The sequence below is a fragment of the Mauremys mutica genome, chromosome 9 (assembly GCF_020497125.1).
Source record: "Mauremys mutica isolate MM-2020 ecotype Southern chromosome 9, ASM2049712v1, whole genome shotgun sequence".
In the NCBI taxonomy this organism is placed as follows: Eukaryota; Metazoa; Chordata; order Testudines; family Geoemydidae; genus Mauremys; species Mauremys mutica.
The window spans coordinates 14,072,875-14,096,218 of record NC_059080.1 but is presented as its reverse complement, the minus strand read 5'-3'; the positions used below and the strand labels follow the sequence as shown (position 1 = coordinate 14,096,218).

General features: G+C 43.0%; 1 protein-coding gene across 5 annotated transcripts in view; it reads right to left on the bottom strand.

Annotated features, from left to right (window-relative positions):
* The window catches only part of GRIA3 (glutamate ionotropic receptor AMPA type subunit 3), a 225,126-nt gene that overhangs the window by 167,688 nt on the left and 34,094 nt on the right, over positions 1-23,344 (bottom strand). For all 5 annotated transcript variants that reach the window (XM_045030430.1, XM_045030431.1, XM_045030429.1 and 2 more), the window contains one exon: positions 6,121-6,360. In XM_045030430.1, the coding sequence (XP_044886365.1) occupies positions 6,121-6,360 (240 nt within the window). The remainder of the gene's footprint in view (positions 1-6,120; positions 6,361-23,344) is intronic.

The following is a 23,344-nucleotide window of genomic DNA, read 5'->3' as shown; positions in this document are numbered from 1 at the left end:
GGGGCAAATTGCCCCCTTTGCCCCCCCCTCTGGGCGGCCCTGTCCAGATCATAGGAACTTTGATGAGACCTTATGATAGCTGATCACTGAGCTGTACCGTTCTAAGTATGTGAGCGAGATGGCAGCTACCCATGTCCTGCTACCCATGTGTGCATTTTCCTTCACAGGCATGTGAAGAGGAGACGGGACAGAGTCACCAATGATCTGCTAACATCCTGCTTTTCGGTGGTGCTGTTTTGTGCCTGACCTGAAGCATGAGTGTGGAAGTGCAAAACCTTTCCTCTGCTCTGTAGTAATACCATGTGCATATCTGCTTTCCTACACAACATATTGCACAAGTGTCTCTGCTGACACCTGCTCCCAACACCTGCCACAATGACTTCATCTAAGCAGATCCTCAGTGTGATGTTCCTACAGATAAGCTTATTTTGAATCTACTAGCATTTGGCCACCTTATTGTTGAATACTGGCTCTTCACATCTTGGTTTGGGCACCGTTGGCTATGTTGTCGTGTGCACATAGCCAATTATCTACAGTTTGTCATGGTAGCAATGTGCATGCTTTCCATTATGAAGACGTTTGTGTATGGCCAATTAAGTGTGATCTGCAATGAGCCTGCTTCTTGCAGCCCTTTCCCTTTAGCAGTCCTCAATTCTGCTCCTCCAAGAACACCTACTGCAAAAGTGACTTGTCCTTTGACAGTGAATATGGACTGTAGATAACAAGCCTCACTGGGTAAACGCAGTAATATGCAGAAGAACTATTCTTGGCCGTCTGCAGATGTAATGAATCAGGCCTCAAGCCATCAAATGAATCCAAGGCCAAATCAAGAAAATCCATGGCCCTAGACACAACTTACATGGGGCCCTCATAGCTCCACCTCTATGCTGTGGTCTTTCTCCAGGCACGGCCCCACCCACCTTAAAGACGACAGCGGGTTTCAGAGTTAAGATAAACAAGACAAATCACATCTCTTGGAGCTACTGTTTCAGGCTGTCTGCAGACTCAGGCATCACTTACACTCGGTTCACATTCTGAAGCTTTTCTTTGCATCATTGAAGGTTAGCTACATAATAATTTTTTTAAATGAAAGCTGAGATTCTGATCTCATGTGACTCCAGGAGCTGTGGCCCTAGGCACAGGACTATAATGCCTGTGCCTTTATCCAGCCATGATCAAATCCATTACCAACCTTTTAAAAATGCATGAGACAACAGCTATTGAGTAGCTTGTTTACCAAGACATTCCATCCACAGATACCTAATTAAATTACTAACTTCAGAAACTGGACCTTAAACAGCAAATGGGTGAAATTCAGATTCAGTCTAAATGGATGCAAATCCGCTGAGTCTGACCAGATATTTTATTAACATTCCGGCACCTCAATCAAGGTTGCAGCCCCATTGTGCTACAAGGCACTATACAAACAAAGGAAGACAGCGTCCCTGCCCCAAAGAGCTTACATTCGAAGCTGACCAGTGTCCTCCAAAGAAAGGAGCAAGGGATACACCCACATGTACACAGGTTATTCCGTATGACTTGATTCTCAGTGAGCTGCATGATATAAATAAATACATTTGTGCCAAAAAAGGTTATGGTAATTTTTGAGTGCACCATCTCTGTGTTAAAAATATACTTTTACATAGTTAAGTGTCAAATCTGGTGAGATCTTAGGTCAAAAATGCATGTGTCATTTGGAGGCTTTTAGAGAGCAAACCAACTATATAAAAAAGTGATTCTGACACAAAACATAAAATGAAACATTAGTTAAGAAGCATATTAAAAATTCAGATTAAACAAACGCTTCAGTAATACAATCCACAACACTAGCTGTATAATTAAACAAAAGAGACATGTAGCTCTCACATGAAATTAAGGAGAATCTAAAATGCAAAGGCCTGAATCTGCTTTCACTTACGTTAGTTTTACATCAGTGTAAGCCTAACTGACTTCAATGGAATAACTACTGATTTATGCCAGCGTAACTGAGAGGAGAAGCAGGCCCTAAGACTGGAAACAAACATGATGCTTAGAATGAAAAATAATCCTCAGCATGAAATATATAAAGGTGGCTTTCTCAATGCATGCTATCCGAGTTCAGAATGGCTTTCTGCCTGTAACCCTGTCATCATTTCATCCTGACATGATCTTAATTAGACTTAGTTCTACTGCAGAGAAGCCTACTGAGGCATTTAGCACCAGCTAATTAATCAGATATTTTGTGTGCAATATAAAAGCAGGACAGCAACTGACAGTGTCGATTCATTGATTTGAGTTAATCCAAACAGAAATTAACCCTGCCTTTTCCCGTTTGAAGGAAATGAGGTACGTGGCATAGAATGAATATTCTGACACATTTCCTTTACTATCCATTGCTGATTGTCTTTTTTTTCCTTAGCAGATTTTTCCTAATGTATCATGACTTCCCATAAAGCATAATTTTTTTCATCTGTTACTTGGAGAAGACCATGTGAGTTTAAATGTCACTCATATTTAAGGGTTTTACTGCAGTATAAGTCAAACCACTAACAATATCAATCCTGAGACAGATTTTAATGTTTTCATTTCTGCTGCAGGATTTCAGGCGCCTTGTATTTTCTTAGATTTTGTTATCTGATTTAGCAGCATAGCTCACACTTTTGAGAAATGACATCAGATTTTGCACCTATTATGTAAATATTTGTGGGTGCAATTTATAGCACTTAGTCGCCTCAGAAAATAAACAAGGTAATTAGGTGTCTAAATGCTATGAAATGCACATACAATTACTTGCAGAATTAGAAGCATTATTGTCCGTCTGTTTTATTGTATTTCTCAACTTTACTCTGTTTGGGATGCATCTTTGTTCTCTGCATCACAAGAGACATGAAATCATGATATCATGTCTATTGATGTCAAAGGGTTAACCATATGATTATACTGTGTGGTGAAGAAGAAAAAAAATATCACTGTTTAAGGAAAACAGTTTCATAGGAAAGCTGACTCTTATAGGCTTAGCTTGAAGTAGTTCAGCAAATGACATAAAACCACAGGCAGGTTTCTTCAGTTTTGTCTGACATCTGTAATATGCTACAGTATTTATTAATAGTAAATGCAGAGCTTAATAGCTAGCAGTGTCTTGCTTCAGCAGAATACAGTAAAACTACCTGCAAGAACAATTTGCTCAGTAACTAATGTTAAACATATGAAGGAGTAGCTTAATGTATTGTGATTTCTCGCAGATAGTCCAATTCTAAGAACAAGCCAGTAAGATAATAACCTTTATAGAGAGGAGGTATTTAAATGATAATTTATTTCAGGAACTGACAGCAAATTGCTCAACATTTTCTCTCCGTAGTATTTATGTCCTAAAGCAGTTGACTATCTATGGTATAAATTATGAAAAAGTATGACAGCTCCAGTGTTTTCATTTTCAATGGAATCTCAGTACAGGCATATGTAAGTCTTTTATTCACTCTACGGTGCAAGCAGCCATTCACCATTACTATTGTTCGGGCTCTTGAGATGCTCTCTTATTTGAAGACCCATCACAATAGATTAGGCAGGCTTCTGAAACGGCCAAATATTTCAGGTGCTGTCAGCTAGGATTACTGCTCATCAGACGATGGGATTTAATGTCAACTTCTCATTGGATAATGCCCTGCTTCTAATTTACTCTTAAAAAATACAGTAATTTTAACGTCAATAACAATGATATAAACACCGAACTTGTTTTCACTAGACTAAACACACAGGATCAAAGTGTTTTGGTTCCTGTTTTAACATGAAGTTAATAATTTATCTAACAAGGGTGGCTGAGGACATACGTCATGGAAGGCAAAGAAAGAACAATCCCAGCCTTTGGTCTCGCCACACATCAGAACCAACCAAAACCTTTCCCCAGGCTCAGATTCAGTGAAAGAAGGATTTCTCTTTGCCTACTCTGCCATCCCTGCTATCCTCCAATAAGTACTGACATCTTTTCCATCCATACAAGCTAACCAAAGACAGAGAGTCTTCCTTCATCTTGGAAGAGCACCCCCGATACTCCAGTAACTCCCGTAGGTTCTTCACTGGCCCTTTGCAGTCCTTGAATTCAAATTTCCCACATGGTTTCATGTGCGTACCACCAAGGTACATGAAATATGAAATCCACGCTAGCCGGGACTGCTGCGCTCATAATGGGATCGTCAAAAACAACTGTAAGGATCTATTAAGATGATATGAATAAAGAAGCAGAGAGCTGGGTCCAACATAACAACTGTAGGGGGAGAGAGCATAACAGAGCTAGACCCAAACTCTTAGGCTTCATTTTCACTAGGAAAAAGGTGTGTTTTTAACATGTTTAAAATCTCTGCAAAGACAGGGTAAGTTGTAGTTTTAATGTGTGTTTGATGGTCAAGGTAAACCTCAGAACTTCCCCTACAGTTTACCATGACCAACCAACTCATGTTAAAACAACAATTTGCCTTGTATTCACTAGAATTTTACACATTAACTAACATGTTAAAATACACCCTTTTCCCAGTATAGCAATAGCCCTAGAGTTTAGAAAAGTGTTAGAGAAGGCTCCACACATGTGAATGATTTTCCAAACTAAATCGAACCTCCACTCCTTTTGACTTTCAATCATTGCTAATCATGAACTTGGAGCAATAATGCGTTTCTTTTTCGGAGTAAAACATGTTCATCTGAATTCTTTCAGGTCACTTTACTCTAGAAAATATTAAATACCATTTTGTAATGATAATTTGTTGATATTGTTCCTAGATAAAAGACATTATGGTCACCTTAGAGTTCAAGTAAAAATACACATGGTAATTTCATATACTGAATTAAATCAGAGACGTAGAAGTTTGTGCAGTGGGTCTCAAAAGGTTCAAAACTACCAGCATTCTCAACTGCAGAGAATTCTTAAATTCTCCATGTATTTCTACTTGATCTCACAGATTAGTAGTACATTTCAACTTTACCATGATCTATGCTTCCCAAAATCTATCAGCACTCTTATGTCTCTCTGCACGACCAGTCCCATGTTTTTAAAATGTTAATCTACACAAAATGTCTGCCCAACCTTTAGCTGCACCAAACATCATGAAAACTTTGCACAAATCCATGTAGTAATAACAGGTCAAATGTGGCCTCTTGGGACTTGACCTTTGTCACTCTGCTGTACACCAAGCCCCTCAGAGCTTCATGGCAATGATGGAACCCAGATCCTTTTGCTCCAAAAGTGACATCCCCTACTATTTAAACTAAAGGAGAATCTTCATGAGACATGTAGGGCGTAGGGCCCACAGTTACCTGTTTTGAATCGATGCAAAGGAGGGCAGTGGTACACATACACATTACTAGTTCATTACAATAAAATGTTACATAGGAATTCCCATTCTGAATCAGACCCGTGGCTCATTTAATTCAGTATCTTGTCAATGGCCAGCATCAGATATTTCAGAGAAACCCCTACAACAGATAGATCTGGGATAATCTGCTCTCACCCCGCCCTGAAAAATCTCATCCTAATTCATAAAAGTTAAAGGCTGATTTAAGACCTTAAGCATGAGGTTTAATATCCCTTCCATTTTATTTTTAGTATTAGCTATCGTAACTCCAGATATTCTTGTTATCCATATACATGTCCAGTCTCTCGCTGACACTCTATGCTACACATCTGTGTAGTACTTTTCATCCCAGAGACCTCAAAACATTTCATAAATTATATGCTTACCACAGCACTGAAGTGCAGTGTGGCAGCCAACTGGGAAAACATGCATTACTTTTGTCCAATTTCAGGGCACAAACACATAGTTATGAAAAGCACTATGGGATCTTCAAGGCCAGTGCATAATAGGTCTTGTGTAATAATAAACTGCACGGTGTTTACCTCCTCTACATTGGAAGGCGTCACCCTACCAGAATTTAAACCTTTGGTTCCAGGGAACATAGGTGTTCCAAAACTAATGCTTACAGCATTTAGTTATTCCTCCTGCAAACATATTTGAACCTTTTGTTTTCTAGGACAATCAATCAGAAAGAACGACTTGTGTTCAAAAGCAACCATGGATGCATTGCCTGACATTGGTTACATTAATATTTCCAGCAAGTTAGATAATAGAAAGCCTCCTAAAAGGATGTTCTTACCTCTTTCTGTATCGTAGAGGTATACAAACTTTTCCCATTTGTAATGAGTCAGAAGGCTCAGGATGGCTCCTTTTAACGCTGGCCGCATCTGAATGACAAACTGCACATCTGCATCTGTTGGGAAGCTGGGTGTGACAAAGGACGTGTGCAGAGCTCCACAAAATGATGTCAGTGTGTTCATGGACATCTGGTCATAGAATCCAAAGATGGCATAAACTCCTCTAGAAAACTGTGAACAAACTAACAAACAAAAGACAGAACTGTTACAATCTGAAACCACCAGGAAGCAGTGTTATATAATTAATGGGAGGGGTCAGTGGGGAAAAGGAAAATTGCAGTTCTGGTTGCGAAGTGTTCAGTGTCAGCCCAAGGAAAGTAACAAGTTCCAGAGTAGAAAGCCCCCTGCTCTGAGCTCACCTGTCTTCAGCCCCTAATGTTTAATGCAGAGATTGTCAACTCAAACAACCCAGCTAATCTCAGCCTCCAGGGACTATCCTGGAGAGAGGAGGAGGTCTCAAGATAGGCAAACCCTTTATCTCTGAGCTACACTACATCCTTGGCAGCTGTATTTCTATTTCCCAACATTATATCATACATATGAAATAAATCCTCTAAAGGGCAGAGGTTTTTAAAAATTATTTTTATGTTGGCAAAACTAACCAATGACAAAACAGTTACGAGACTTTTAACCATGGGAGCAGAGCTGGGCAATAAATCCGGTACATCTTGCGCCCCTTGTATTTCCTTGGCTCACAGTTATGAAGTTCATTCTAAGTAAAAACAAAATTTCAGCACCAGTCCCACACCCACTTGTGAGCTGCTGAGCTCTTTCATCTCCTACCAGAGTTGATGGGAGTCGGGGTGGCTCAGCACCTCATAGGAGTGAACTCTTTATGTTCCTAATCTATGTTACCAGCACAGTTAGTAGCATCCAGATGGCAATGAATGAACGTGGCTGCTCTGAGAAAGTAACAAAATAAAGGAGTATATTGATTAGATATTAGTATTCATTCATACTAATGAATACTATACTCTGGCTATAGAGTTTCATTTCAGCAGAAGTAGCTAATGACCGTGGGACAGAGATTTTTTACTCAATTATCTTTTAACCAGTATCTTCAGGGGGAAGCCAGATACCCCAACAACAGCCACCATCCCACAACTAAGGGGAGCCAATTGGCACATGCTATTTATCCTTTTGGAAACCCAGTAATCCCCCCTTGCCACGGGCATAAAACTCCAGTTTCACACCCCACAGGGTCATGAGACATCAGACCTTCAACAAGTTACTGGTGCAGGAAGCCTGGGTCTAAGGGAGGTGTAATTATTTTCGGGTGGTCGTGGCAAGTCACATTAAGGAACAAAGGGCACATTTCCTTTGGCAAGGGTTTAGCAATAAAAAGTGGCTGTTTGAATGGGAAGATGGATTAGCGGGGGCAGGGGAGGTTGTCAAAGTGCATTCCTTTTTACAAAGGCTTGTTTATAAAGCTGTTTGGTTGCTTAAAAGTGTAAAACAAAACCCATTACCAATATTTAACATTAAAAGAATGCTTTAGTGAATTTGGTGCTCACGAAAGGTGCCAAATGACATCTCAGGAGACCATGTCCTGCCTTTATCATCTGAATAGCCATAGCTTAGGCAGCAACACTGCCGTCCCCTGCACACTGCCCCATGCCACACACTGAACTAAGCTCTCATATTAGCGCTGGACCATTCCCCATGTCCAATGGAAGCTGGTGATCTCTGAAACCAGGCAGATGAGACAAAAATATTTCAGCCACCCCTAATCATCACTCTTGCCTAGTAGCCACACATTTTACCTAGCAAGATGCAAGGGAAATGAATTACATATAATAAAAGAAGCCAAGTCTTCCACATGAAGCCAAGTCTTCCACATGAAGATATATTGCTTTCCAAAGTACTACACTGAAACATTCATTTCTACCACAAATGCTAACATTCAGAATCATTAAAGACTGTTTATCATAAAAAGGACTCTCCAATACCAGGTCATTGACAAGGCATCATAGATAACACCTTGAATAGTTACTCAGCTGTGAGCGTTTGATTTTCTTCCAGGAGACCCAGATGCAAAAATATAAGTGCCATTAAAGAATCCTTCTAAGAGCTTAACCATTGTAAATGGATGTGAGCAAAAGTGGATACCAACAGCAAATAATAGCAGCTGCTTTTAGAGAGAAAAGAGGAAGGAATAAATAAAGCACCGACTTTAAAGAAAAAGTTTACAAAAAGTCTCCAAAGCAGTAAAAAGGAAAAGATACAAAGGCAACCACAGTACAACCAGCATTTATTCCTATGGGTATTATGACACAGGAATTAACAGATTGCCTAAAATGCACTTTTGTTAAACTATGTACCAGCAGAAAACAAAAACAAAAAGTCTGCTATACTAATGATCCGCTGAAGAAACAAATAAAACAAACTGTGTTACAGGCAAAATAGAAGTGTATCAAAAAGAAGGGAAAAAATAAAGGCTCTATCTGAAATTATGACAGTATCAGGATCATTTTAACAGCTTAAGATTTGTCAACTCTATAAGAAAATTTACTGAGTTAGGACATGATCCTGTGAGATGATGAGTGCCCTCACCTTCCACTGACTGAGAACCTTGGAGACTAATCCTTAATACATTCTCATGGATCATGTACTGTAGAGAACATTTAAGCGAATACATTTGTGCTAAATGCCCTGTTCTTTTACGTGTTCTCCTGGTCAGGGAAGCAAGAAGTGTGCTGTTGAAATCTGAAAACTATTAGGTCCTCACCATCCCTTTCTGTCTTCTCTCTGCTCTGGGGATGGCCCAACAAAATGAAAACAACTATAGACATACAATCCCTGTAGCAATATGCTATCATCCCACAATGTGAATGCACTGCTACAGCCCTCTACTGGCTAAAATATCAGACCTGGTCAAATATGCATCATCATGTAGTCCTTTTATGGCTTCAGCCTACAGATGACATAAACCTTAAACCAACTCCACAGGTGTGATTCTTGCTGAGATTACTACTGCTAAATGAATAATGTTGAACTGGGCTGTACCCAACACATGTTTTCCCATTGTCATCCCAACACAGATTTACCATCATCAGACTTCCTGATGCCATGGCAATCAGTCCAGGGCTAGAACCTAGTCAGGTAAACACTTTAAGTGCTACATTGATGTAGAAATTTTGATTCTGAAAGGGTTTCAGCAGAAATTATTATATATGCCCAAAGAACTACAGAAACACATTTTCCATAGATTTATGTGGTATCAAAGACAGCTGTCTGACTTAGGGTACCAGTTCTTATTTTTGATCAGAATGAATGCTTGCAAGAAAACTGGCTTTACGTTACCAAGCTGCCAAATACTAAACCAACAGAAACAAATTTAAAAATATCCTGTTTTTCCCCTTCATAGTGGAGTAACATTTAAGTTCCTGATCTTGAAAGTCCAATGCCTTAGAATTTCCATCAGACTACTTTGTCTCTGTTATTTCACACAGAGGATATGCAGGGCTTGATTTTCAGAAGTATTTGAGAACTCACAACTCGGCTGAAATCTGTGGGTGCTGAGCACCTCTGAGATTAGGCCCTGTAGTCCCCATCTCTTCAGCCAAATTCTCTCTCTCTTGCCTTTTTAAAAAGTAGAGTTAAATTGTGTCTATATTCTGACTGGCTCATCCCCACTTCTATGGGCATGAGTATTATGAACAGGGAAGTTGTTTAGTGATTGTGGGCAGTTTGGGTACGTGACAGCATCTATGCCAAAAGATGCCTAAAAATCAACAGCAGGATATTGCCTGCCTGGAGCATCCCAGGACAGTTACTCACTACTCAATCTGCCTCTCAGCTGATACTTGTAACTCTAGATGCATTTGTTGGATCACAAAGAATTTATAGTTTTGTCTTAAAACAAAAAGAGCATCTTTTATTTCTCCTGAATTATGTCTCTATTCAGTACAACTCTACATATTTAATACTTTATAGAGTGACTTGATAAGCTACATTACTTTAGAACATCTTCATCTCTTAAAGCTTCCCTGCTTCTTTCTTTGCAGCTTAAGACTTCTGATTACCTATTCAGCACACACTGTAGGGTGCCGATTTGATTTTATTGGCCCATTTACAGGGCAAATAAACTTCTATTTTTATAAGGGGAAGATAAAGGGACAGTTACCTTCTCCTCAATGCTCATTTGCTTTTTTAAACTTCTAATTCTGTTATGATTTTGTAGCATAAAACTCTCCTTCACTAAGTGTTTTGCTCACCCATAGACTTACTTTCTCTGGCTTTCCAACAAATACATCTTTAAGTGAATTTTAAATTTCCTTACCATACTAATGCCATTAATCAACGATCCACATTTAAAAGCAGGAGCATTAGCAAACTACTCACCCAATTCTATTTTCCTCCCTTATACAACTTTCCCACCGAATGCAGGGCCAGTTTTCATTATTATTATTTTTGATAGTTCAGCACAAATTAACTTATGTTTGCTTTTCCTTATTGGAAGTACAGCAACGGTCAAACACAGAAAGAGACTGTTAAATAAGCAATTTAGTTGCAGCAAAAGACAATGCTAACCAGCGACGTCAGAGGCAGGCTCATCACACCAATAATTATTGATTCTACCAATTGCTTTCCCTCTTTAGTCACTGCAATAGAATCATTAATTCTAATATAGGAAAAGAAACACTAATCATTTTATTTTAATATTTTAAGCACAAAGGGGTTTGTTCATCTGACAAGGAGATGAAGTACAGTACAGAATTTGGTATGTACCCCCCCCCAGAAGAGGGAGGATGCCTTAAATCTAATTTAGAAAGCAATTTCGATAACAGTAACAAATGAAGCAAAATTTTTAGTTATATGGAAAGGCTGGAATGATTTGAAAGTACAAAGAACGCAACACACATTTTTTATAGCAAAACAGCAGCATATATTTCAACACAGAATTTAACGCAGCACACATATAGAGAAGGCTGATCCACAGAACTCTGCAAGTAAGTGCTTTGCCTATCCAATATCTAAACTCCCTTACCTGGCTGGTGATTCCCTTGCATTCCTAATGAATTCATTATTGCTTATGACTATATGAGCCCCAGCAAAAAATGACCTACCTGTGCATTCCATACAGTTACAGTACAGGCATAAGTAGTACAAAGATTGTTCATAGGAGAGAGAAGACGAACTGTAATACTGCATGCTGTGAAGAGACACAGATAAACTAGTGGCAGCTGTATTAGATAAGCCCATAATCATCTATGTTTGTCCCCTGCAACAGATAAGCCCACTATTCCCATTTCTTTTGATCACACTCAAGCACATCTGGTAGCAATAACAAGCATAAAGTTAGGGAAGAGGCGAGACATTTTGGCACGAGATAACACAGGGAGGCAGCCTAATAAAAGAGTAGTTGAGACACCCCTGCTAACAGGAGAAGAAGTTAACTGCCATTTGTCTCCACTCATATGGCGTAAAAGATGAGGTGGCAGAAACTGATAAATCCTTAAGGGTGTCAAGAGACGATGAAGAACTTTAGGGTCATGCGGGTTTGAAGTGATTCCTGTCAAGGAAAGAAAATGTTTGTAGGGTTAACAAACATAGCAGCCAAGAACACAAGGGGTATATTTACACTGCGCACTAAGCCTGGGTTCTGACTCAGGTTTGAGCCCAATCCCCCTTTCTTTCCACACACAAATCAGTCTGACTCGGGTCCGCAGTTGCTCAAGATCTATGTCCTAGGACCCTGCTAGGGGGGTGGGTCAGAGCCCGAGTCCTGCTGGACTCAGGTTCAAGGCCTGTCATTTTGCACTGTGGACATAGCTCAAGCTGCAGATCTGAATCAGAAGTGTAGTATGGACTCATTAGCATGGCTGTGAGATGTAGGCCCAGCAATTGTAAGCCCAGGTTTACAATGCAGTGTGTATGCTTAAGCAAGGACTTGGAAACCGTCTCCACAAGTCTGGGTCTCACAAACCCTGGGTGTACAACGCAGTGTAGACATACCCTACATAGTTCTGACAGATTAGGCTGTCTTCAGATTCCTCCACCACCACCATCTATTTGATATAATTACCCTGGGTACACATTTCCTTTCTAATGCTCAGACATTCATAGATATGGCCAGATGAGACCATTACATCATCTAGTCTGACCTCCTGTATTTCACAGGCCATTAAATTTCACCCAGCTACTCCTGTATTGAGGCCAACGATTTGTGTTTAACTAAAACATATGGTCCAGAAAGACATGATTTGACTGTAACACTTCTTAAACGTACTGTACCTTAGCAGGAAAGAGGAACATATTGATTAGACCAGTATCCTGGTCGCAACACATTTAACAGACTTCTTTCCCACAAAAGAATCCCTGATTGAGCACTGAGGGTACGTCCAGACTACCGGCCGTATCGGCGGGTAGTGATCGATTTTTCGGGGATCGATACATCGCGTCTCATCTAGACGCGATATATCGATCCCCGAACACGCTCCCATCCACTCCGGAACTCCACCGGAGTGAGCGGCGGTAGCAGAGTCAACACGGGGAGCCGCGGACGTCGATCCCGCGCCGTGAGGACCCAAGGTAAATCAATCTAAGATACTTCGACTTCAGCTACGCTATTCACGTAGCTGAAGTTGCGTATCTTAGATCGATACCCCCTCCCTAGTGTAGACCAGCCCTCAGAAGCAATTGATTCGCCCAAGCTGAAGCCTGAACCTCATTTCACCAAAAGGAAACCAGAGTCCAACTTCCACATCAGAATCCCAGCCTCCCAATCCCACCCACAAGAGTGTTCCATGCGGAATGCTGTGGTTACACCTGATGTAATTTCCAGACTGCAAGCCCCCAGGAAGGTTCTAGGGGACAGAGCCTCACAAAGGTGCCCGATTCTTTCACAGCAGTTATTGGATATTGGAGGTCTTGCTGTTAGTTTTGATTTCTGTTTTCTAACATTATTTAGTTCTTTCAGCTTCTTGTGGATTATGAATATTCATGACACAGAGAGTTTGTATTAGTTGTGACATTTCTGCAGTCTGTTAGGTGGAAGCTGACAGTATTGCATTGGTTAGGGAAAAGACTGGCAATTTCTCCTCATGTGCAGCTTATTTTCTCTGAGGTCTTTAGTTAAACAAAACAAAACCACCTGCTTTCACCTGCAGACAATTAGTGTGTCATTGGGGAGATTTATAAGGTTATTTTTAAAAAAAAAACGGTGGATAAAGCCAACAATACTGACAAGATGATGAGTGAATTTTAGCCTGTTTGTTCCATTGAATGATGTCACTAATAGACAATTTTTAAAGGCTAGAATGGAGTCCTTACACATCTGGCTTATAGTGTAGTTAAGAAGAGCGGGAATACTGGCTAGTGGTTAGAATAGGGTACTGGAGACTAGGATATCTGGATCCAATTCCCACCTTCACCCCTGACTCATTGCGTAACCTTGGACAGGTTACTTCACCTCTCTCTACCTCAATTTCCTTCTTGGAAAAATGGGCACCATAAAACTTACCTACGTCACAGTGGCATTGTCAGGCAAGCATTACTGTAATTCTCATGTATTTCTCACAAAACAGATTCTTAAGTTTTGTGCTTCCCATGCCCCTGAACCATGGGATTGCCATAGAGCACCCTCTTGCGGCAGACTAACACAGAACAGGCACACCTGCTTCCATTTCTCCTCCAGGGGTTCCCAGAAACTCCACGCTAGCCTTCTTGACTCGCTAACACAGTGGTGAGCTGGAGCCGGTTCACACGAATCGGTTGTTAAATTTTGAAGCAGTTTTAGAACCGGTTGTTAACCCGCTTCCCTGCGAGGGGACACTGCGGCTTTGATGGGCTCTGGGCGGGAAGTGATGTAATTCCTCCTCCGGCCGCCGGGGGGCGCTGCACTGCGGGTGCCATGTGGGCCACCGCCTGGCCCTGGGCACGAGCCCTGTTGCTGCTGCTGCTCCCCTGGCCCTGAGGCTCCCCCTGCCTGCAACCAGCCCCTGACGCACCCCCTGCCCTGTCTCCAGCCAAGCCCTGGCGCATCCCCCTGTGGCCCTGCCCGAAGCCAGCCAGCCCCGCACCCCCCTGCCCTGCCTGAAGCCAGCCCCTACCTCCAGTCACCCCTGCCCTGCCTCCAGCGAGCCCCACACCCCCCATCTCCAGCCAACCCCTCACCCTCCTGTCTCCAGTCAGCTCCACATCCCCTGCCCTGCCTCCAGCTAGCCCTGCCCCATGCCCCTGTCTGCAGCCAGCCCCACATCCATTGGTGCCCTGCAGTTCCCGGGGCAGTAACCCTGCATGCCTGCTTCAACAAGGGGGGCAGGGAGCAGCTGGGACTACACATGTGCACACCCTAGGGTGGCCAGACAGTAAGTGTGAAAAATTGGGATGGGGGTGGGGAGTAATAGGAGCCTATATAAGAAAAAGACCCAAAAATTGGGACTGTCCCTATAAAATCGGGACATCTGGTCACCCTAGCATACCCCCAGGGAGTGGCAGGGCCCCACACATGTGATACGGAGCTCATTTCTAGTTCAGGCCCATCTTTTTTAAAAAGAACTTTAGGCGAGGTTAACATACAGCCATATTTTCCTGGACATGTCAGGCTTTTTGGTTCTTAAATCGCCCCGGGAAAATACAGACGTATGGTAACCCTATTGGTACAAAAAAATACATGCTGTGGCACATCCCTTAAATCAGAACTTTTTATAGAGAACCGGTTGTTAAGATTTTGGCAGCTCATCACTGCACTAACACCTTATCTTCCCCATCAGAAACCTGATGGAAATACCTTGTGAAATGCAGACATCCACCATAATGATCCAAGACAGATTCAAACCATTGACCTCGCTGTGAAAGTCTCCCTTCCCCCAAACCTTTGAGCCTTCCAGTCACATTGAGATTATTCATTCTTCACAAATTTACGTGTGATTTACCAAATACCCCGACAGACTTCATTGTGTTTAACAAGTAGAACACCAACAATCAGGGCCGGCTTTATTAACTGAGAGGCCCGATTTGAATACCCGGCGGCAGTCCGGGGCTTCGGCGGCAGGGGGGTCTGCTCCGGGTCTTCCGTGGCACCGAAGGACCCCTCCCCCGCCACCGAAATGTCACCGAAGACCCCCGGAGCGGACCCCCCACTGCTGAAATGCCGCCGAAGCCCCGGACTGCCGCTGGGTAAGTACAAAAGTTTAAAAAATTAAAAAGGCGCCTAAGGCGCGGGGCCCTCTTAGGTGCGGGGCCCGATTCTGGGGAATCGGGCGAATCTGCCTAAAGCCAGCCCTCCCAACAATAAAAATCAGCCTGCTATATGTACTAATAACAGCAAGGCAATCTGTGAGCTCTGGTGTTTTCAAAATTAGCCCATTTTAAATGTCCTATGCAGTGTACGGGACATCCACGAACACTGCGATTTCAATCATTTGAAAAAAACATAAACCGACAACCGCCCTCTCTCTGCCCTTACTGCTCCCCCCAACCCCATTTACCTTCTTCAGAAATACCAAGAAATCTGAATCAATGTTTTCAACTTTCTGAAATGTATTCGTGGAGCAGTGAGAGGAAGTTTTGCGAAGGGAAATGGGGTTTGCAATGGCTGGAAGCATGCTGTGTTATGTTTGTTGCCGTCACTTGGTCACTTGCTATTTAGTTACTTAGCTGCTTACAAAGCTAAAAATTATGTAGAATTTGGGCCATTACACTGTCTTTTCTTGTAGCTTATTGCCCAAAAGCTAAAAATTATGTAGAAGCTGGAGAAACTTATGCATAAAATGAGTACTTTGGCCTACAACCTGCCAAAGTTTAACAAAAAGCTCCTGAAATTCTGTATGTTCCTGCCTCCTCTACAATGCTTAGAAACCCAAGAATGCTACATTCCACTTCCTAACTAAAATTTCTGTTCTCTCAAAATGTCTGATCAGGGCATCTCTTTTGCTAGGCCCCAAATGCATAAGCATTGCTTGTCTTTATCATGGGAAGCTTGATACTTGTTTCATCTTAAACCGTGCAGGATTCAGCATGTTATAAGAATATTCCTTGTCAAAGGATATTTAACAGATTACCAGGGCCAAATACAAAAGGTAATCTGTTGGAGTTTTAGGGAACCAAAATGGAGGTTTAAAGATTAAACTAGATTAAAGGTGAGAGGAATGAGAACCTGCCAGTCCATCAATTAATTTTTTCTTGGAGGATTTCAAAATCAATTAAACATCTGAGGACCATGCTTTAATATGTGCTGCGTAGGATATTACTGGATCTTGCCTAAAAGGATTCATTATTATTATTATTAAAAAGTTAATGAGGGTTAAACAATGGTAACATTCCACAATATTCATTAATTTATCTTATTTTCCAGAATGTTCAATTACGTTGCCTGAAACCTCTGATTTATCTCAGGAAGACTATGTCAAAGTGCCACTCTGAAATATGACAGAGACAGGGTGGGTGAGTTATTATCTTTTATTGAAACAACTTCTGTTGGTGAAAGGAACAAGGTTTTGATCTCCACAGAGATCTTCCAGTCTGGGAAAGGTAATCAGAACAACACTGGAAACAATTCTTAAACTTCCATTTCTACTTAAATACTATAGGCTCCATTGCAGCACTTAGTTTTTTTAAAATTTGCACTGGGTTTCAATTTTGCACTGTGTTATGCTCAACAAAGGTTTCTTATTTGCAACTTGTGATTTGGCTTATTATTTATTATAAATAAATCCTTGGCAGTGTCATGAAACTGTTTAAAAAACTCATTAAATCCTTGCACGACGCATGAAAAAATCCTTATAAAAAGCACCAGGAATCCTTACAATACCCATGCACAGACATGCAGCCCCCCTCCTCCACACTCCATTCACCACAACACCCTAGCCTCAAAGTAAAAGCACAGCACACCTCTAACCCCGGGCCCTGACCCCTTGCAGCATTTGTTAGAGGCCACCCCCATGTCTGTTCATTATGTGTTTCAAATCTGCCCACCTCCTCCATCCACCCTTCATCAAGGCTCTCTCCTTTGCTCTCACAGACATAGCACAAAACACAATGCGCAGATATTGCTTAGCAGCTGCCAGCCATGACATCAACCACCTCCATCTACACTACAGCCTTTCAAATGCCCATTACACTGTCACCCTGCAGCTACTCAGGATACAGTTACCCTGAGGGTCCAGTAAAAGGCTTTATAAGCCAGAGGGTAATATGAATCACAGGGAGAATCACAACAACAACAGTGGCCTGGGAGAGAAAGTTCCAATTCTCATTGCAGAAAACAAGCCAGAATTTCAAAAGATCCAGGCATCATGGACCTTTCCAGATGACCTCATGTTAATTTTGAGCCTACCACGGTGATCAGGCACACCTTGCAACACCGTGGACAAATATCCCTTCTTGCTGATGAACTTTCAGGCATGTGTAGGAGACAAAGAATAGGCATGTGTGTCTCATCAATGGCATCAGTACAATTTGGGAAACCTAACCATGCAAATCTGTCAATGGCGAACTGTGCATTACCAAGCTTAATGACACCGGGGGAGAGCACCTTTCTGATAGCAGGGCACATCTCATGACAGCTGCCCTGATAGAGGACTACCAAGACCAAACTGGTTAGCTACTGACCAGTAGTAGTCAGGGGTGGCAAGCTTCCCAAAAGTGATGGTCACTCACTTCTGCGCACTGCGGGGAGCTTTCATGTAGGTGTTATGGTGCTGTGGCTCCAGGGTAAACTGCACACAGATTTCTAGACCACCACTGCCACTCACCCCGGGTCTGCACCACTAACCTGTCCCACCAGTCAGGACTAGATAGTGCTCGAGTCCAGAAGTGGCTGCTCACTGAATGAAGCCACTCCAGGAAAAGTTTATGAAAAAGTGACTGCTCAATTTCATTCTCCTTCTCCCTGGGTGCTTGTATTACCCTGCCTCTCAGGTCATCACACATCTGAGATACAGGTGCATCAGCCTGTTCATATTAATGACAATCAGTTCACAACTCTCAGCAGTATTTTCTCCATGCTGACTGGCTGGCATCAGCTCACAAATAATGAATAATGGGAATAATGGGATGAATAGATGAATAAAGGAAAGGACTCATGGGAAGTTTTTAGTTTGACCGCAAGTCCCAGAATTCCAGTGTCTTATGGCAGATATCCCACAATGTACAGCAAGACAAATCCCAGAATGCATACAGTCTAGCAGCAGAACAATGCACCATAGGGCTTTTGTCCAGAAAGCTGTGTCCTTATTTCAATATGCAGCACTGTGTGGACACAATGACCCTAAAGGGAAGGAGCTTAACCCAAGAGAACAAAGCGGAGTGGACACATTGTTTGCACAACAGTTGTTCTGGATAGGGGCGGCTCCAGGCCCCAGCACGCCAAGCGCGTGCTTGGGGCGGCAAGCTGCGGGGGGTGCTCTGCTGGCGCTGTGAGGGCGGTAGGCAGGCTGCCTCCGGCGGTTTGCCTGCGGAGGGTCCTCTGGTCCCGCGGCTTCGGCGGACCTCCCGCAGGCATGCTTGTGGAGGGTCCGCTGGCAGGGCCGCCCAGAGGATTCCGGGGGCCCAGGGTCTTCGGCGGCGGGGGGGGCCCTTCCGTTCCGGGACCCGCCGCCAAAGTGCCCCGAAGACCCGTGGCGGGAGCCCCCCGCCGCCGAATTACCGCCGAAGCGGGACCGCCGCTGAAGCGCAGCCCTGTCTTCGGCGGTAATTCGGTGCCGGGGGGTGGGGTCCCCGCCGCGGGCCTTCCGGGCACTTAGGCGGCGGGTCCCGGAACAGAAGGGGCCCCCCGCCGCCAAAGACCGGGCTGCGCTTCGGCGGCGGCGGCGGGTCCCGCTCCGCCCCCGGCCCCAGCCTCTTACCGAGCACGTCTCCGGCGGGGCCTGAGCTCCGTCCCGCTCAGAGCCGTGTGGTGAGGGGGCGGGGCTGAGCTCCACGCCGAGCGGAGGCAGCTGCCCCGCCCCCTCCCCACGGCGCTCTGAGCGGGGCGGGGCTCAGGCCCCGTTGGAGCTCCCAGCCCCGCCCTGCTCACCACGCGGCTCTGAGCGGGACGGAGCTCAGGCCCCGCCAGAGACGTGCTCGGTAAGGGGCCGGGGCCGGGGCGGGATCGTCTCTGAGCGGGGCGGGGCTCAGGGGCCCCGCCGGAGACGCTGAGGCTCCAGGAGAGGGGCGGAGGCGGGAGCCTCCGCTCTTCTCTTGGGGGCCCCTGCGGAGCCCGGGGCCCGGGGCAAATTGCCCCCTTTGCACCCCCCTCTGGGCGGCCCTGTCCGCTGGTCCCGTGGCTTCGGAGGACCTCCCGCAGGCACGCCTGCAGCAGGTCCGCCGAAGCTGCAGGACCAGCGGACCCTCTGCAGGCAAACCGCCGGAGGCAGCCTGCCTGCCGTGCTTGGGGCGGCAAAATGCCTAGGTTCTGGATCACGTAACATGGATAAACATAAGCTAAAACTTCCAGTGCAGACAATCCCTTACTGCCAATGCACATGGATGTAAGTGAGCAAAGAATCAGGTTCAGTTAGTTTAACTTCCTTTTAAATAACCTTTTAAAAGATGGACTTGCTACATGCAGTGAAGTGGAACTTAGTATGCAACTGCAGTTAAAACGAGGCATTATTTACAATTTCTAAGTGAAATTTGCCCATGGCCTACCAAATATAAATGTATTACGTTTGTGCATTTCTAATTTGCTATAGGTTAATTTGCAGTATGTTCCTGTTTTTATAATTTAAGGACTCTGACTTTTAACTTGCAAATGTCACGGTCAAATTTCAGTTTCAGTTTAGAATAAACATTTGTTCTCTGTGTTAATACCAAAATAATAGTCATTAAGGGATTTATACTCACAAGGAAATATTTGTTTAACTGAACTGACAGAATCTAATATTGTGGTGAGATACTCGGAATGGGGCAATACCACTATTTGTATTTACTTATCAAGTATTTCTATACTGCCCATCACAATAGTGTATAAGCATGAGCATCAATATTGTGATGAGGCAAAGGTTTCTTTGTTTAATGTAGAACAAGTCCTGGGTTGTATATAGGATTAGTATTGTTCACCTTCATCCGCTGAATGTTCCAAGGTTATGAAGGCTGATTTCCCAGCAGACCAGGGAAATTTTGTTCTCACTAACAACAATCTTTACAGCGTCAGCATCAGGGCAGTTTATTTTTGAATATGATGGTTGTGGTATTCCGCTAAGTAGATTTCTTTGGTGAACTGGGGTAGCACAGCTTTTTAGACAGATTAATAATTTAAGTGAAGTGTCTCTTCAGACTATAATATAAAGGGACAAGAGACCTCATTTTCCACAAACAAAAGATTTTTTTGTACTAATACTGCCTCTTTTGATTGTATGTTTTAATCAACATGAACAAATCCAGGCCTTTCTTCCAGCCAGCATGTTATCAGTCAGAGCAAAACCTTTCTATATAACAATAGAATGGAAGCATGCAATAAAACAGAAATGTACTGAATAAAATATAATGATTTTCTTTCATGTGAATTTAATGATTGTGAAGGGTAGCAAACTGAAAGACACAAAGTCTTAAATACTCCATTAGCGCCACAGAAAAGGGACAGGAAATGGAGCAATACTTCAAATTTCCCAACGGTGCCTGACCAATCTGTCTGACCCCTTGTTCTGGAGGGATTACCTATAAGAAGGGAAAAGGGAATTCTGTCTCTTTGAATTATTCACCTCTTGTGCACTCTTTTGAAGCCACCAATGAATCTGTACTAAATAAACACAGAAAGAATTCTTAGAATATTTCAGATTTCTTGCACATCTTGATGGGAAGGAAGAAGACGACACTTCTAAAATCCCTTTTGAGGTTAGGAGAATAGTTCTGACTCTGCAAGTTGCCGTCTGTGTAGACTGCACACTTTTGACACGCATGTTTTTCTGCTGAAGTAACAGAAGTACACAGCCAGTGTCGAATATGGCACTACAGATGATGTGTTTTTAAAAGAAATGCAAGAAAGGCAATCAGGAAGCACACAATCAGAATGCAATCTGTCCAATAAAGAATGCACTCAGTCCATATTTCAAGAGGCTTTGATGCTTGTGTAAGAAAAAATACACCCCTAGAACCTCACATTACACATGACCCTTTCAAATGTAACACTGAGCCGAAGCCTGCTGGGTTTAGCCTGGGCCAGATTGCAGTACAGTTACTCACACTGATTTCAATAGTTCCTCACGCCACATTTAGTCCCAATGAAGTTATCGGGATTACTTGTGAAGTAAGATTGGGAGTAAGGATATATCAATCGAGCGCTATCTAAACAGTCCTAAAATGAATCTCATTGAGATTCCCATTAAAGTAAATCAACCCAGATTTGGCTGACTGTCTTGTTATGATAGCCTCTTCCCATAGTTCAAGCAGTAGTTTTCTGTTATGCCAGCGTCCTTCTCCCCTCCGGGGGTGCTGGAACAATTTGTATAGTGAGGAAGCTGAGAGCCATTGAACCAAACTGCTAACCCTGTATATAATGGAAACCACTTCAAGCCAGGGGGAACAGCAGCACCCCCAGCACCCCAAGTTCCAGCACCTATGTTATGTCTAGTTTTCCATGTCAAACTGGAAATCAAGTCAGTTTTAAAGTGAAGAGTTAAAAAACTGTTTCATGTACTACATTCAGCCCAAGTCCTCCCAGCCAATTTTTGAGGCTTTACAATTACATTTGCCTATTTTTAAATGTCTCTCTCTTCTGTCATGGTATAAAAAGGCCCAGATGAACAAAGGGGGAACTAATTGGCTAACATGGAAGGGAAACCTCATGACAAATTGCTGTCACTATGCAAAAAACAAACAGAAAAATAGAGACTTTTTTGTCTCTCTCTTTCAGTTTCAGTGACCTTGGTGCTACTTGTAAAGTCAGACATTTCAGACTGAATAAGTGTGCTTGATAAATTCACAATATCTCTAATCAAATTGCCTTCAGGATTTGAGTCTATGTAATGGCCATTAAAGATTATTCACCCTTCCTAGCGTTAGCACTACTGCAGATGTAAGTAGCTGCTAAGGATCCTTGTACCATTACTTCATTTCGTGTTTATTCTGCAGGAATCAACTGTTCTATGAAGTTGACCACTTATGTTACTGGAAGACTAATGGGACAGAAGTGGAATAATTCTATGTAGTTGTGGAGGTAAATATGGTTGTAGGTTACAAATAAAAGAAATATAGGGGTTTCGTTCTGATTGCTAGGATACACTCAGCCACCCCATAAAACCATCACATGGGTTCACACATTGAACGTCTCTTAAACAGCAGGTGCAAGCACAGCACAGGTTGTACCCTAGACACTAGGACTAAGGCCAAATTCGTATCTTAGTTACAACAATGTAACTCCCACTGAAATGCCCAGGTGTATCTGGGAGCTGACTCTGGATCAGCATGAGTAACAAACATCTCCTGTAAACACGTCATTTCAAATAAGGGATGGTAGGAATCTAGAGACAATTCATCATTTGATGTGCTCACCAACTCAAAAAGAAGAACATTTCAAACAAAAAGGGAAAGAATTTATCACATCCTACATTTTACTTGCCTGGCTACAGTGCTGTTATTTATGGTACTTAAATTAGAGAACTTTTTGATCTAACAGTATAAGCAGCTTTAAGGATAATTAAGGTAATATATTCTATTTCAGAGAAGTTAGCAAGATTTGCCTAGTTCTCATATATGCCTCTGTGTTGGGCACAACCACAGTTATAGTCCTTGCACTCTTCATGTGCTAGTGTAATATACTTGTGAGTGCGTTTCAGGTCCCCCCTTTTTGCCTAATCCCCAGATGATATGTGGATGTGACAGTCCCACCTTGGATCTAACTCAAGCTGTAGCAGCTCATGGCTTTAGTTCTGAAGGTCCCCTGGTTCAATCGCTGGTGGGCCGTCCATGATGCTGGCCATCACATACGGATTTACTCCAGACCAGCACTGAGAGGAGTACTAGTCTCCCCAAAGAGATACAAGGCGGCTGCCCCCTCTGTACTTGCTAAACCAGCACAATCTGGGGGAGAATGCATGCTGTATCCTGTAACAAGGTGGCAACTCAGCCAGTAGCATAAAGCCATGATCTGACCCACAGAATTACATAGAGGTTGTACACACAGAAAAATCCATAATGTGACTAAAATGCCCCCATCGTCAACAGCTTCCATTTCAGGTCTGCGGAAATCCATGCTGCCTCTCACTGCTGCATTTAGTGCTTATTTGTGTAAAAAGCCTTTCT